A 12,935-nucleotide genomic window follows, 5' to 3' on the forward strand; every position below is an offset into this window, starting at 1 on the left:
GATTCATTCTCACGGCATTTATTTAGGGTAAACCCAATGCTAAATGTTTGCTGGGCTTACTGCAACCACCATGCCAGTCAAATCTCCATTCTCAGGTACCTCCTTACCAGTCTCCATAGGGTTGCAGATATGAATGATTAACTCTCTTCTGGCCCCTTTCATCTGGCAGTTGCTGTTCATCACATTGTAGTAGACCCCACATGTCCCCCAAGATGTTTGGTGCCCTGAGTATGCCATGACTGCCCTGGGTCCTCCAGGCACTCATCTCTTCTGGCTCTGGTGTTCCCTAAAGCACTGACGCACTTCATATCAGTGAACAGATCCCTTTATTAGCACTGCCAGAAATAAGAGCGCACATGCCCTTTACACAGTTTCTTTAATGGTAACATACCCAATCTGAAGGGAGTTCCTGACAAAGCCCTGAAGGCCAATAAACTGAAGAGCACGAGATTAAATTGGTCCTACTGTGCCGTGTTTGGGCTGTCCTGCCAGCCTGCAGGCTGTAGCCTTGAATCCATGGGTGCTGCTGCCTTCCCAACAGGTCAATGGGTGCATCTCTGTTCAGTTCTTGGGCTACAGACTTTTTGGCTTTCCTTTCCCTGCCAACTTGCAGCCTGCTGCTGCTCCTAATCCAGTGCAGGTGCTGAGTGACCTCTTGGCTTCTGGCTGCTGTACTCTCTCTTGTACTGGGGCGATGATGGGACTTTCTGCTGGCTGATTCTGAATGAGCGGATTATATCAGTGCCCAGTAGGATGTCAGAAGATTCAGGGTGGCATTATTTTTGTTCCTGGCATTTCTGGACATTGCTTTTCCCTTTCTGTCCTTCTTAGTCCCCAAAGCCAGGAACAGAACCAACGCAGTTGGAGGCTTCTTGGAGCTTTGACTTCTTAATTTTCCATGCTGGAGGAGGTGCCACTGTCTCTGGAAGTCTAACCTGGCAGACCACAGAAGTCTGGAAAAATCAGACTTTGCTCACAATTTTCTTTTTTCCAATGGAGAAAGTGTTTCAGCTGTGGCCCAGGGGCAGACAAGCCACCAATGTCATCCAGGAGAAGAAGTCTAGGAAGCGGGGTGTGGCAGTCGGTTCCTGGTGCGAAGTGATGATAACCAAGGAGTCGTTCCAGTGAGGCTTCCCTGAGACACCCAATAGGCAGTGAATTGTCACTCTAGATGGGAGCTAGAATTGCTCCGGCTCGTTTAGTGGGTGAAATCTTAACCAGCAGCTTGAAGAAAATATGCTGATTCCCTGACCAAAGGAAAAAGAACTTGTGCAGGCATTGTCATGTCTTCAAATTGCCAATGGGAAGCAATTAATCAGTAAGCGAGAGGAGCTGTGATTGTCTGCAGTTCTGCACGTTGTCTGCCACAGCATTTTCCATCCCATTTATGTCTTTCTATGGAATGACCCTGGTTAGGTTTTGCTATGGTGGCTTAACAGCCATGACGCACGGGACTGGGTTCCCCACTGCGGTGCATTGGCTCTGTGGTAGGTGTTACAACATAGGCACATTCTTTTAGCAACCTTAGTGGTATGATAGGTGTGGATTTTGCTTGAAGGCATCAAAGACACTTTAGTGCAAAAATGCTAATGTAACTGCTCGGCTTCTAATGCGTGTGCTGGTTAGAACTTCTTGGCATAAAGAGTGTATTAATTTGAGGATGCTGCTGTTGTTTCCTGATTATAATATGCAATAGGAAAAGCTTAGGACTCCATGTAGCAAAGCACTGAAGTGCATGCTTAATTTTAAGAATGCAAAACAAAAAAAAAAGCCCATTGCCTGGGACTACTGAGATTTGTAAATTTTAAATGTGCTCGGAGGTGTTTAGTGTACTGCAATGGCAGGTTAAGCTAGTGAGTGTGTCTTTTAAAATGACCCCTCCTGATACCAGCAGTTTTTGCTTACTGAGTTAGAAAATTGTGGATACTAAACTAAATTTGCCCAGCCTAGCTTCATTAAGTTCACTAGAGTTCTACCCGCTTACATCACAAGAAAATTTGGCCCATTTTTTTGCCAGTTATCTTTGAGTAACATTTTAAAAAGCTCTGAAGGAGTCCAAGGGCCAACTTTTCAATGGTGTTTATGTGCTAAATGAAAGAGCCCCCTCAAGGGGCTTTTGAAAGCATCTAAGCCTATTAGACATCAACATCTCATTTTCTGAACTGACTTAGGTACTTAGGAACTTTGTTGCACTGAAAACAAATGGGATTTGGGGTCCTGAATCACACAAAAATGTGCTTATCAGTTCAATTTCTTTCTCTATTCTTAAGACCTTGACCATAGGAATTTAGGGCTGGAAGGGACCCCAATCTATTAAGTAAAATAAATATTCATGACATGAATTTCAATCCTTATTAAGTTCCAGGTTCTCTCTTTTTCTGTCTAGCAGTTCCTGAAGACCATGTCTAGCAAAAGCCATAATTTAAATAGATGCACTTTTAAGCAAGGGTTAGATCAGCCTCTCCCGTACATGGCAAGCTTCATATTAAATTGCTTTCCAGAAATGTTGTGCTAATAGAGCTATAGTTGAAAGCAAGTTACTGTCTGAGAGGACAGAAATGACTCCATCCGAAAGAAACAACAATGTTGAAATAGTTCATTTTATTACAGGTGCCTCTCTGTGCACCACGGAGCTGAGTAATAGCTGAGCACTTGGATAGGAAAACAGCCTTGTAAACGGTGAACAAATACAATTGCTCTTGGATAATAATTCATTGATTTAAGTACCTAATTGGGCAAGGAAAGAAAGAGATTAAACAAGTTTTGGTTTAGGTTTCAGCTAGGACATAAGAACAGGAACCCTGGCTCTTGTGGGTGTTCCCAGTTCATCAGTAAACCAGCTTTAATAAAAGATCAGGAGCAGAAAGTGAAGGAAGATTATTCGCGTATCCCCGACTTGGGTCACTAGCTTTTATCTAGCTCTTATTTGATGTTACCCCTGGCCTCAGGGATACCTTAAGGCAAACCTAGAAATTAGGTTCAGTTTAAGGTGATAGCACCATGAAGCATGCTAGTCAGCACTCCCATTTGCAATTCTCCTCTGTGCAATTTCCATGCCTGCGAAAGGGATTCTGTCTTCATTACTGTACCTATCATGAATTTGGGATTTGCTCTATAGTTGACAGTCACCCTCTTTCTTGCACTCACCCACTTGAAAACCATGGCAGGTCTGCACTGTTGCCTGCCTCGGCATTGCCTGTGCTTCAGATGCTTTGCCTGCCAGTACATTGAGGCAATAAGGAGAAGCTTGTACGTGTGGCTAGTGACATCCTTTTTTTTTATTTAGTTAGTTAGTTAGTTAGTTTCCCATGTTAAGCCAGTGGAAGGACTTCTCGGTTTCATGTAACTTCTGGCATGGGTAATACTCAGCATATATTTGGGTCTGAACCAGAAAGAAGAGACAACGCTTCCCATTTATTTTGTGAGTGATCTGTCTAAGGTAATTATGGCCCCTACTGTTCACTGCCTCTCGCTCTTAAATGCGTTTACATTCCCATTGTTGGTGAAGTGGAGAAATATGCTACCCCCACTTTCCACAGGGGGAGCAGAGAGGCCGAAGGACAGATTTCTAAGGGTATGAAGGGTTCCTAAGTGACTTAAACCCAAACTTCCTATATTCTGCATTAGTGCCCCCTAAACATCAGACCATGTTTGTTCTCCAAGCTCAGTGCTTTGGCTGCTGGAACCATTTAGGTTACACTGGGCATATCCAGTGGCTTAGCAAAGATACTGGCCAACAGTTGTTCTCAGGCTACCATGGCATCATCTCGGTTGCCATGCTCATTCTTGTACTACTAATAGAAGGCCCAATCCTCATCTTGCAAGAACATGACATCCATCTAACCCGGGGTGGGCAAAATACAGCCCGTAGGCTGGATCTAACCTGCCTAGGGATTTTGTCCATTTTGTGGCAGGTCCCTCAGCCCCACCCAGCCCAGCTGCGGGCAGCAGCCCAGGCAACGGTGCATGCTGCCGGTCCCAGATGTGCAGCAGGGTTGTGGCCGTGTGATGGCCGGACTCTGCTTCCCGGCAGGCCCTGCGGTGGCAACTCGTTTCAGCTGCTGTTGCCAGTCTCCACTGCTGCCACTGGACCCTGCGCCTGCTCCGGGGGGGGTGGCAAACAGAGTGGGGGGTGGTCTCTATGGAGACTGGTTAGAGTCTCTGTGGAGGCCAGCCAAAACCTATGCGGGCAGGGTTAGCAGCCAGGTGGAGGGGAGGGGTTGGGATGGGAGGGGGCTGCGGATGGATGGGGGGTCATGGCCGGTGGGTAGGGCCAGGATCATGGGCCAGGGCTGTGACACCACAGCATCGGGACCCAGGGTAGAGCTATGATCTGCTGCCCACACATCCCCATGATGGGCACTGGTTCTGTGGGCAGCAGACTGAGCTTCTGCCTCAGTCCCCAGCCCTGTGCTGTCACCACCCCACAATGCCAAGCCTGAGCCCTGCCTGCCCGTTCAGCTCCTGGATGCTGCTCCCTGCCCACCCACAGCTCCATCTCATCCCTCCGGCGCAGCGCAGAGGCCACTTGGGGAGTTTTGATGAGCTGTTGTGGGGAGTGGGGAGGGTGCTGACCCAGCACGGTGTGGGAGGGGAAGGGGGGTGCTGACCTGACAACAGCTCACCAAAATGTCCTAAGTGGCCCTACAGCCCAAATAATTGCCCACCCTGCTCTAAACCCAGCCAGCTCCAGATGTATACTGGTCTAAATGAGGATGGAAGCAGAATCAAACTCATGATGCCTTTTTTTTTTCCAGGGGCCTGCTACTTTGTTGCCTTTCTCTATGCACTATTTTAAAATACCATCTCCCATAACAGGAATTCCAGTTTATTACTCGCTGGTGCCTCTGGTGCATTTAAAAATGAATGATCCCGGTTCACTTCCAACAGAAACTTGGCACAAGCAAGAGGAGAATCTGATCCAAAGAGAAACTCAAGTAAAGAATCTAACTCTCACAATATTCACAGTTCTTGCTAAACCCAGTTCTTGCCTGAGTTATTTTTAGATGACACAAGAATGCTGCTCATAAAGAAGTTATGCCCAGTGGTCCTCTTTCTTGTACAGGTTCCTCACAAGTGGACTTTAAATAACCATGGTAACACTACAATCAATGTCAAGACTGAAAATAAGGTTGGAACGAGTAGGAATCCTGAATAATTGTTCATTTCTAAATTTCATAACAGATTTCCAGAGGTTACCTAGCAGTCAAGCAGTTGTCACCCCCCAAAAAATAACTGCTAATGGTGGGAGGAGGGGAAAAGGGAATCATTATGCTGAAGTGATGAGCAAAGAGGTCAGAAAGTTGCATAGGAACAGGAAAAGTTGTTTCCTGTAGTATCATTAGCAGCATTTTAGAGGAGAGGCTCAGTAATTGCTATGGTAATTTGGAATGGCTTTTGACTGTGAGAACATGGAGGTAATTTTTTAAGTTGGTTTCTTTGCTAGTGGGAGACATTTTCATTAAAACAAGGCAGCATGGTGCAGCAAACAAGGCGCTGCACTGGGACTTGGGGATCTCAGTCCTATTTCTGGCTCTGACGTTTGCTGTCTGGCTCTGGCAAGTCACTTTTTGCTTCTCCAGGCCTGTTTCTCTTCCCATAGTTGTTGGTAAGGGACTGGGGAGGTGGCAGAGCTTGTTTCTCACTGTCTGTGGATACAGAAGTTGGACCCCATCTTACCTGATGTTTCTAGCCGTCCTGAAGAAAGAGCAACTAAGCCCCCGTTATTCAGCCACACAATAATATCCTTTAGGTTGTGTTATTATTTCATGTGTCATGATCTAGTAACCATCTGCATTTTGATGATCCTTTCTTCCTGATTTTGGTTGTGTCCCTACCTTTAGCCCCCTTAAACCTGCAGAAGGCTGCAATTCCCATGATACAAGGGGGGCATCAGCAAAGAGGCTTGCATCCTCTGCCTGCCAGACAGCTGTTATCTGCCAGGAGGGTGGTGGCAGGATTGGTGGATCAGAGACTACACCGATCTCCCAGCCAGTCCATTTCTGTCCCTGTGAAAGGAGAGTTGCTGCAAGAGCTGCTGTGTTGGAATTATGTTAGCTTCAGTAGATGCAGTTTGATTCTGCTGCCACTCACTCACTGCCCTGATGTGGCAGAGGATTTGTACCTTGTTAAATCAGGGATGGGAAAAATATGGTCCACGGGCTAGATCTGGCCTGTGCAGGGGCTTTATCTGGCCCACGGTGGGTCCCTCGGTCCCGCCAGGTCCAGGCATCCTCCTGCCGTGATGTGTCCTGCCACCCTCTGGGCATGCAGCAGTACTGGGGCAGCTTTGCAGGTGGACAGCCTTTCTAGGCAGCCCAGGTGGCAGCAGCTCCTTCTGGCTGCCACTGCCCCTGGTCCCAGCCCTGGGATGTGTGCACAGCCCTGCCCCGTGCCTGCTGCGGACTTGCCTGCTCACACTGAACCACTGCAGCAACAGCAGTGCTGGCAGGACAGAAGTGTGCTTGGCATGGGGGGAAAGCTGTCTTACCCCCTTTCACCACTGCCCAGTGCTTCCTGCAGCAGCCGTGTGAAGCCTGCGCTGGGCTGCCCTGTGGCTCCACTGCCATTAGGGCAGTGGGGGCAGCACAGAAGAGCTGCAGGGCAGCCCAGCACAGGCTCTAGACAGCAGTAGCAGGAAATGCTCAGCAGGGGCGAGGGGCAGGGGCCGCTTCTGCTCTGCACCGAATACACTTCTGCCCTATCGGTGCTGCTGTTGATGCAGCAGCTGTTTAGTGAGAGCAGGCAAGTCTGCAGCAGGTGTGGGGTGGGTCCAGACTGTGCGCGGGTCCCCGCCAGTATCACAGGGCTGAGGCCAGTGACTGCTACCACCTGGGCTGCCTACAAAGGCAGTCCAATGTGGAACTGCCCCAACCCCACTGCGTGCCCAGGGAGACGGCAGTACGCACCACTGTTGGGAGTGCAAAGTAGGCATGGGGGCCGGATTGGGGCTGTGTGCATTTCTGGCTGATCCGTACCTGCCAGGGTGAGTCTAGAACAGGCGGCTGTGTGCTGGTGGTGGTGGGGAGGCACTGCAGGGCACGTGGGCTCCAGGCGGTTGCAGGGAGGGGGTGGATGCTGACCAGTTTAGGGAAGTGCACGGGGGGGTCTCCCACGCACACCCCACCATACCACACCCTCTCCCAAACACAATCACATACCCCACAAACACCATACCCACCCACCACCCTCTCCCTACCCTCCTGTACACACACCCATGGGCCTCTGGGGGGAGCCCCACTCACTGTTACCTGAACACATGTACCCACACCCTCCTACATACATACCCCCAGCCACCTTCTTCCTCCACAAACCCTGTACCCACCCAGCCACCCACATCCACATGTGCCCCCCCCACAAACTCCATACTCCTCCCCACCCCCACAATATACAAGAGTAAGACTTCATTTTGAGCTATTATGCAATCACTTCCATATACATGACAGAAACGCACACAAATCAAGACAAAAATATCTTTTAAAAATAACATTAAAATATGTTATTGTAGAAGTTTGATTTTTTAGTATATAATTTTTTTTCTGGTTCCTAGATAGCAAACCCCCTTCACAAAAGGAGTACATCTGGGGCAAGGGGAGGGACTGCTAGTGGCAAAGGTCAAGGGTTAGGGGGTGGGGCTTCCAGCTGCAAGATGATGACCAGGGGTGTGGCTATCCTTGCGGTCTTCAACAGCTCACCAAAACTCATTAAGCAGCCCTCCAGCTGAAATAATTGCCTACCCCTGTGTTAGGCCATGTGTAGATGAAGCAAGGGGCGTGTGTGCAGGACACTTTAAAGTGGGGTAAATGCTTTTACACCGCTTTAATGGTGTCGGTGTTTGCATGCCTCAGTGGGGTATTGTGCATTAATTCCAGCTACTGTAGAAAATTCAGCAGTGAAATGTACCTTAAATGACTTGGGCTGCAGCAAACTAAAACTTCTCCGAGGAGTTTTACTTTGCTCCCCCTACAGCTGTGGAGCAAAGCACTAGGCTCTGTGCAGCTCCGCAGCTCTGCAGGAAACCCTGCAGGCAGCCTGGCAGCAGCCCAGGAAGGCAGGCTCTGCCCAAGAAAAGTGGTGAGCCTGATCTTTCCCACCCCCCCACCTCTCTCTTGGAGCCTGTCTGCCCACCTGAGGTGTGTGGGGGCCTGGTGCTTCCCTCTGTGGCTCTGGTGCCCCCTGGGACCACTGGAGCTGGGTGCCTGTGGGTGGGTGCTGCCTGGGGGCAGGGAGGGCATCTCTGTCACGGAGGGAAGCCCAGTCCCTCCTGTAGCCCAGGAACCACTCGCCCTCTCTCCCCGCTGCCAGAGAGGCAGGTGAGTCGGGTGTGCACGCGAGATGGGGGTTTCATCGGCCCTAAATTGAAGTGGTGTATTTAAAAAACTCACTGCTTCAATTTAGGGCCCCCGTTTCATCTACACACCCTTAAATGCTAACCTTGTGATGGCCATCATTTACCATTTAGCTGTAGGTCTGAGGATGAATGACTACCTGTATGAATCGGCTACGCCTAAGAATGATTCTTAAATTGACACACACATCAGTCCAATAGGACAGATATGCACATGATAAGCACTTCTAGGGCAGGAGGCCCAGTCAACATTGGTGGGATGCTTATTTCTCTTCAAAAATAGATGTGTCACGCTAATGTCAACCTCTTCTTTTTGTTTCTCCCCATCTTCTAATTTCTGAACATTCAGGGACAGAGAGACCAACCAAGCCTTCCCCCCGGCACTGGGTGATTTCCTAATAAAGTCACAACCACACTACAACATATTTAGCCTTTGTTTCGGGTGGGCGCAGGGAACATAGTTCCCCCCATTTGATTCGGAGGTTTGAAGAATGTTGTAATTTTGTGTGTTTCTTGCACTGGATTAGATGGTGGTTGTCATTTATGTTTGTTTCTCTGTCTACCTATCATTGCCATAGATGATGTCAAAAAGAGACTGTGTAGGGTTTACCAGACTGTACATTAGGTAACAGATATTTCTATGGGAGAGATTTGCATGGCTTACAATCTTTTCCAATTCTACCAGCATATTTTAGTCCTGTATTTTTAGTTGAAGTGACAAATTTAATTTGAAGTGACAACCTTTTCTTATTTTGAACTCGGGGTACAGAATATTTGTTGGTACAGAATCTTTATTTGCTATTGGGGTTTCAGTAGTCCATATAAATGCCCATCACCAATAAGCAACAGCAAAACTAGTGAAAACTACTGCTCGTGACGTATAGACACAAGGCAATAGAATTTGAAAAATATGGTTGACCAAATTGTGGCTGTAAATTTTGCAAATGCATCCTTCAAGGCATGAATTTGGAAGTCCTGTAATTACCTCAAAATTAGTGTAACTGTTTGTTGGGGGAGGGTGGGTGCAAATGAGGCACCAGTTCTAGGTGCTAACTTGGGGTGGGGGCACAAAAATAGCAGCCGTTACTGGTCTTGGTGACTACACTGTCCCATGCATCGCCACTGCTGAGGCCCCAAAATCGTCTAGCTATGCCCCTGTGCCCAGCTGACAAGACAAGGGCTTGTTTGCATGGACACATGTGGAGTTTGCTTTGGTATTCATAGAGTTAACTTTCAGAATTTCTGCAGTTTTTACTTTGAAGCTAATTGGAAATTTGGGTCCACATCCTATGTCCATTTAAGCCAATAACATCCCATTGACATTAGTGGAACAGAGCTACAATCCTTAATGTGATGCTTTTTCTAACGTCTTAGAGCAAAAAATATTAATTGATAAAGGTTCTGTATTGCTTCATTTTTATAAGACACTTTCAGCTTTCCTGAAACTAAAATTGCCCACAAATCCTGTCTACATGCAGGCATAAGCAAATGTATGGTTCTTTTTTCATTAAGCTGATTAAGCGTTAGCAGCACTTAACTAGGTGATTTGTCTTTTGTGTTAAACTGGTCTTTATTTGCACCCGAATAGAATGTTACCTTGGGGATGCCATTTGTTACAGTAGTTTATAATGAACAAGATCGGTATGTCCACGTGCTGGGGAGGAGGGACGTGAAACCCATTTTTTCCATGTATTTAACATCTCAGTCTCTTACTGGGTTTTAGTTCTTGCCTTGTTCTCTACAGGTGCAAGCAGATGACCTACCCTGATGACCTGCCCCAGATTTCAGTGGTGTTTATTTTTGTAAACGAGGCACTGTCTGTCATCTTGCGCTCTGTGCACAGTGTTGTGAACCATACTCCATCCCATTTGCTCAAGGAGATCATTCTGGTGGACGACAACAGTGATAACGGTGAACATTACTAACATCTGCTTTTTATTCTTATGTGTTTTATCTTGTGTTTCCTAATGGGACTGACATGTAAACCAATACTACCTTGCCTGCTTCTATTTAAATGGAGTTTTCTAATATTTGCCTGAATGGGAATTCAGTCGGGGCCCATCTAAATGAGACGGATTGGGGAAATTCACAAATAAAACTTCTGATTTGTAAATAAGAAGTTGGATCTCAAACTGGTGACAATGAAAATTAAACTATCTTCCTTGAAGTCAGTAGGGTTGACCAACTGAGGATCTGGTCCCATGTGCCCAGTAAGGTTGTGCTACTAAATTACTGAAATGACCCATTTGAGTAACTACATATTGGCATAAGTAAGGTTTGTAAGATCCAATACATTCTTGCATAAAATTCTTGCCAGAATATAAAACTTTACCAAAACTGGGTGTTTTTTTAAAGCTTCAGACAGTTTATTCGGTTGCCAAATTTTCACCAGGACGATATGTTAGTGAATAGCCCCAAATCTCAAATTTAACAATTATGTTTAAACAGGAAATTGAAGCTACTGAGTCTTTCTGAGGATAGTGTCCTCTCTTGTCTACCTAGGGATTGTCTACCAGTGGAAGCAATTCCACTGAAGTCCACACAGTTGTTCCCAGCTGACTTGGGTGTGAGTTAAGATCAGAATCTGATTCTGAATTGTTTTGGTACTCAACATGTATCAGTTAGCTTGTTTGAATCAAACGACAAGAATGGGCACAAAGCCAATGGAACAATGAAGTCATGAAGTTAATGAGGACAAAAATAACGTGCGGTAACTAATATTAATCTTGACACAACTAAAAATATAGATCAGCATGACCTTTTCCGTGTTAACAATTATGTTGTAAAGGTACATATTCTTTTTGTTTCACGGTGTTTCTACCTAAGAAAAAAAATGAAGGTTCAGTGTCTTCAAATAGCTCCAGCTAAAATAAGAGCTCAAGTATAGCATTTTCCTGCTAGCCCAGCAATTTAAACCCTCCTTTTTCAGACAGTAGTCTTTCTCAAGAACTTCAGAAAAGTGGGTCAGAGAGAGAAACAATGAAATAAAATAATAATAAAGATGATGATAATAAAATCCACGCCCAAAAGTACAAGACATAGAAATGCTTGGTCAAATTCTACTCTCACTTACACCAGTATGATTATCAAGTCATGATTTAAGTTTACTGGGGTTATTTAGGACATTGACCAGTGTAAGAGAGAGCAGAATTTGAGTTGGCGACTGCAAGTAGCTTTCCCTACTGCTTTTCCAGGTAATTAAGGATGAACCACATTCTTTGGTTTGAATGGTAATTGTTCTATTCTGTAATATGGAGAGCCTCAGCAGAGGTCCCTAATGCCATGGAGGCTACCACAAATGTATTTAGTAAATATATAATGTCTGAAATCTTGTAAGTAAAATTTAGTCTAAATAATAACAAGGCTGAGGCTTTTTAAAGAAGCAGATAACAATTTGTCTCTCTCTGAGCCTACTGAAAGGAAGCAGCTGGTGAATTTGGACTTGCATGTCATTAAATGAGGTAAATGGAACAGAGAAGGAGGCCTGGTTTTTGATTTTCAGTGCCAGGTTTCATTTTAAGATGAAGATGTATGTGGTTACAGCTTCCGAGTGGCATCTAAGTGCAAACCCTTAAGCTCCCAAGTCTCATTCTGATTTGGCTCAGTGAAGGCATTGGGAAAATTATCATTGGCAAGTGTAAATCAGAATCACCTCCACTGATGTCAACTGAGTGGCAGTGGTACATGATCAGAATTGGGACTGCAACTTCAGGCACCCAAGAAATTGTCCAGGGAACTTACTTGTAAAATTATTTTGGAACTGATTCAAGCTTGAATTTCTCTAAACATTGGACAAAATCCCAAGTCTCATATTGAGCCCCAGTGTCTATAAAAGCCAGTTTCTATAATCTAATAACCAGACTGCATCAGGGGAGATGTAAAGAAACACCTCAATTCCAAGCCAAGGCCTAGGGATTTGGCCTGCTTATGTGAGCAGAATTTGCCAATTATTTGGAAACAGCTAAACTTCGGGATTTTTTCCCCCCATAGTCTTAAAAATGTTTGCTTCAGGATAAATCGGAATGAATTAAGATGCTCTGTTCTTGGTTGGACTGTCTTTGAGAGTGTGCTTATGTTTCTATTTGCAGTTGAGCTGAAGTTCAATCTGGATCAGTATGTCAATAAGAGATACCCAGGCCTGGTGAAAATAGTGCGTAACAACAAACGGGAAGGATTGATTAGAGCCAGAATCCAAGGCTGGAAAGCAGCAACTGCTCCCATTGTTGGTTTCTTCGATGCTCATGTTGAGTTCAACACTGGCTGGTAAGACATGTTGAGTTCAACACTGGCTGGTAAGACATGTTGATGGCCACATGCCTGTCTGCATTCTGTACTTCCCACTGGGAGATCAGTGCTATTACGCTGTATCTTGCATCCCAAATGCTTTGAGACTTGTTCAGTCACAGGGGAGGCAGGAGAACTGCAGGGATGAGCTCACAGGAGGCTGATGTTACAACTACATTAGCAATTTAATTTTAATAATGCAGCCCTGTAAATTGTGGAAGCCTTCTGCAGTAGCTGCTAGATCCACTAAAAACTACTGTTCTCATTTTCATGTGGTTCAACATATCAGGAAGCATTTTTACCT

At 45.9% G+C, this 12,935-nt stretch overlaps 1 protein-coding gene across 2 annotated transcripts in view; it reads left to right on the forward strand.

The window, feature by feature from the left end:
* GALNT9 (polypeptide N-acetylgalactosaminyltransferase 9) overlaps window positions 1-12,935 on the forward strand; it is a 233,101-nt gene that overhangs the window by 63,576 nt on the left and 156,590 nt on the right. Inside the window, exons 3-4 of one of the 2 annotated variants that reach the window (XM_090062430.1) lie at window positions 10,092-10,258; window positions 12,436-12,610. In XM_090062430.1, coding sequence (XP_089918556.1) covers window positions 10,092-10,258; window positions 12,436-12,610 — 342 coding nt within the window. The other variant, XM_090062432.1, reaches the window with a different exon arrangement.

The sequence above is a fragment of the Crocodylus siamensis genome, chromosome 9 (genome assembly GCF_052110815.1).
Source record: "Crocodylus siamensis isolate JL-2025a chromosome 9, ASM5211081v1, whole genome shotgun sequence".
NCBI classification, from domain to species: domain Eukaryota; kingdom Metazoa; phylum Chordata; order Crocodylia; family Crocodylidae; genus Crocodylus; species Crocodylus siamensis.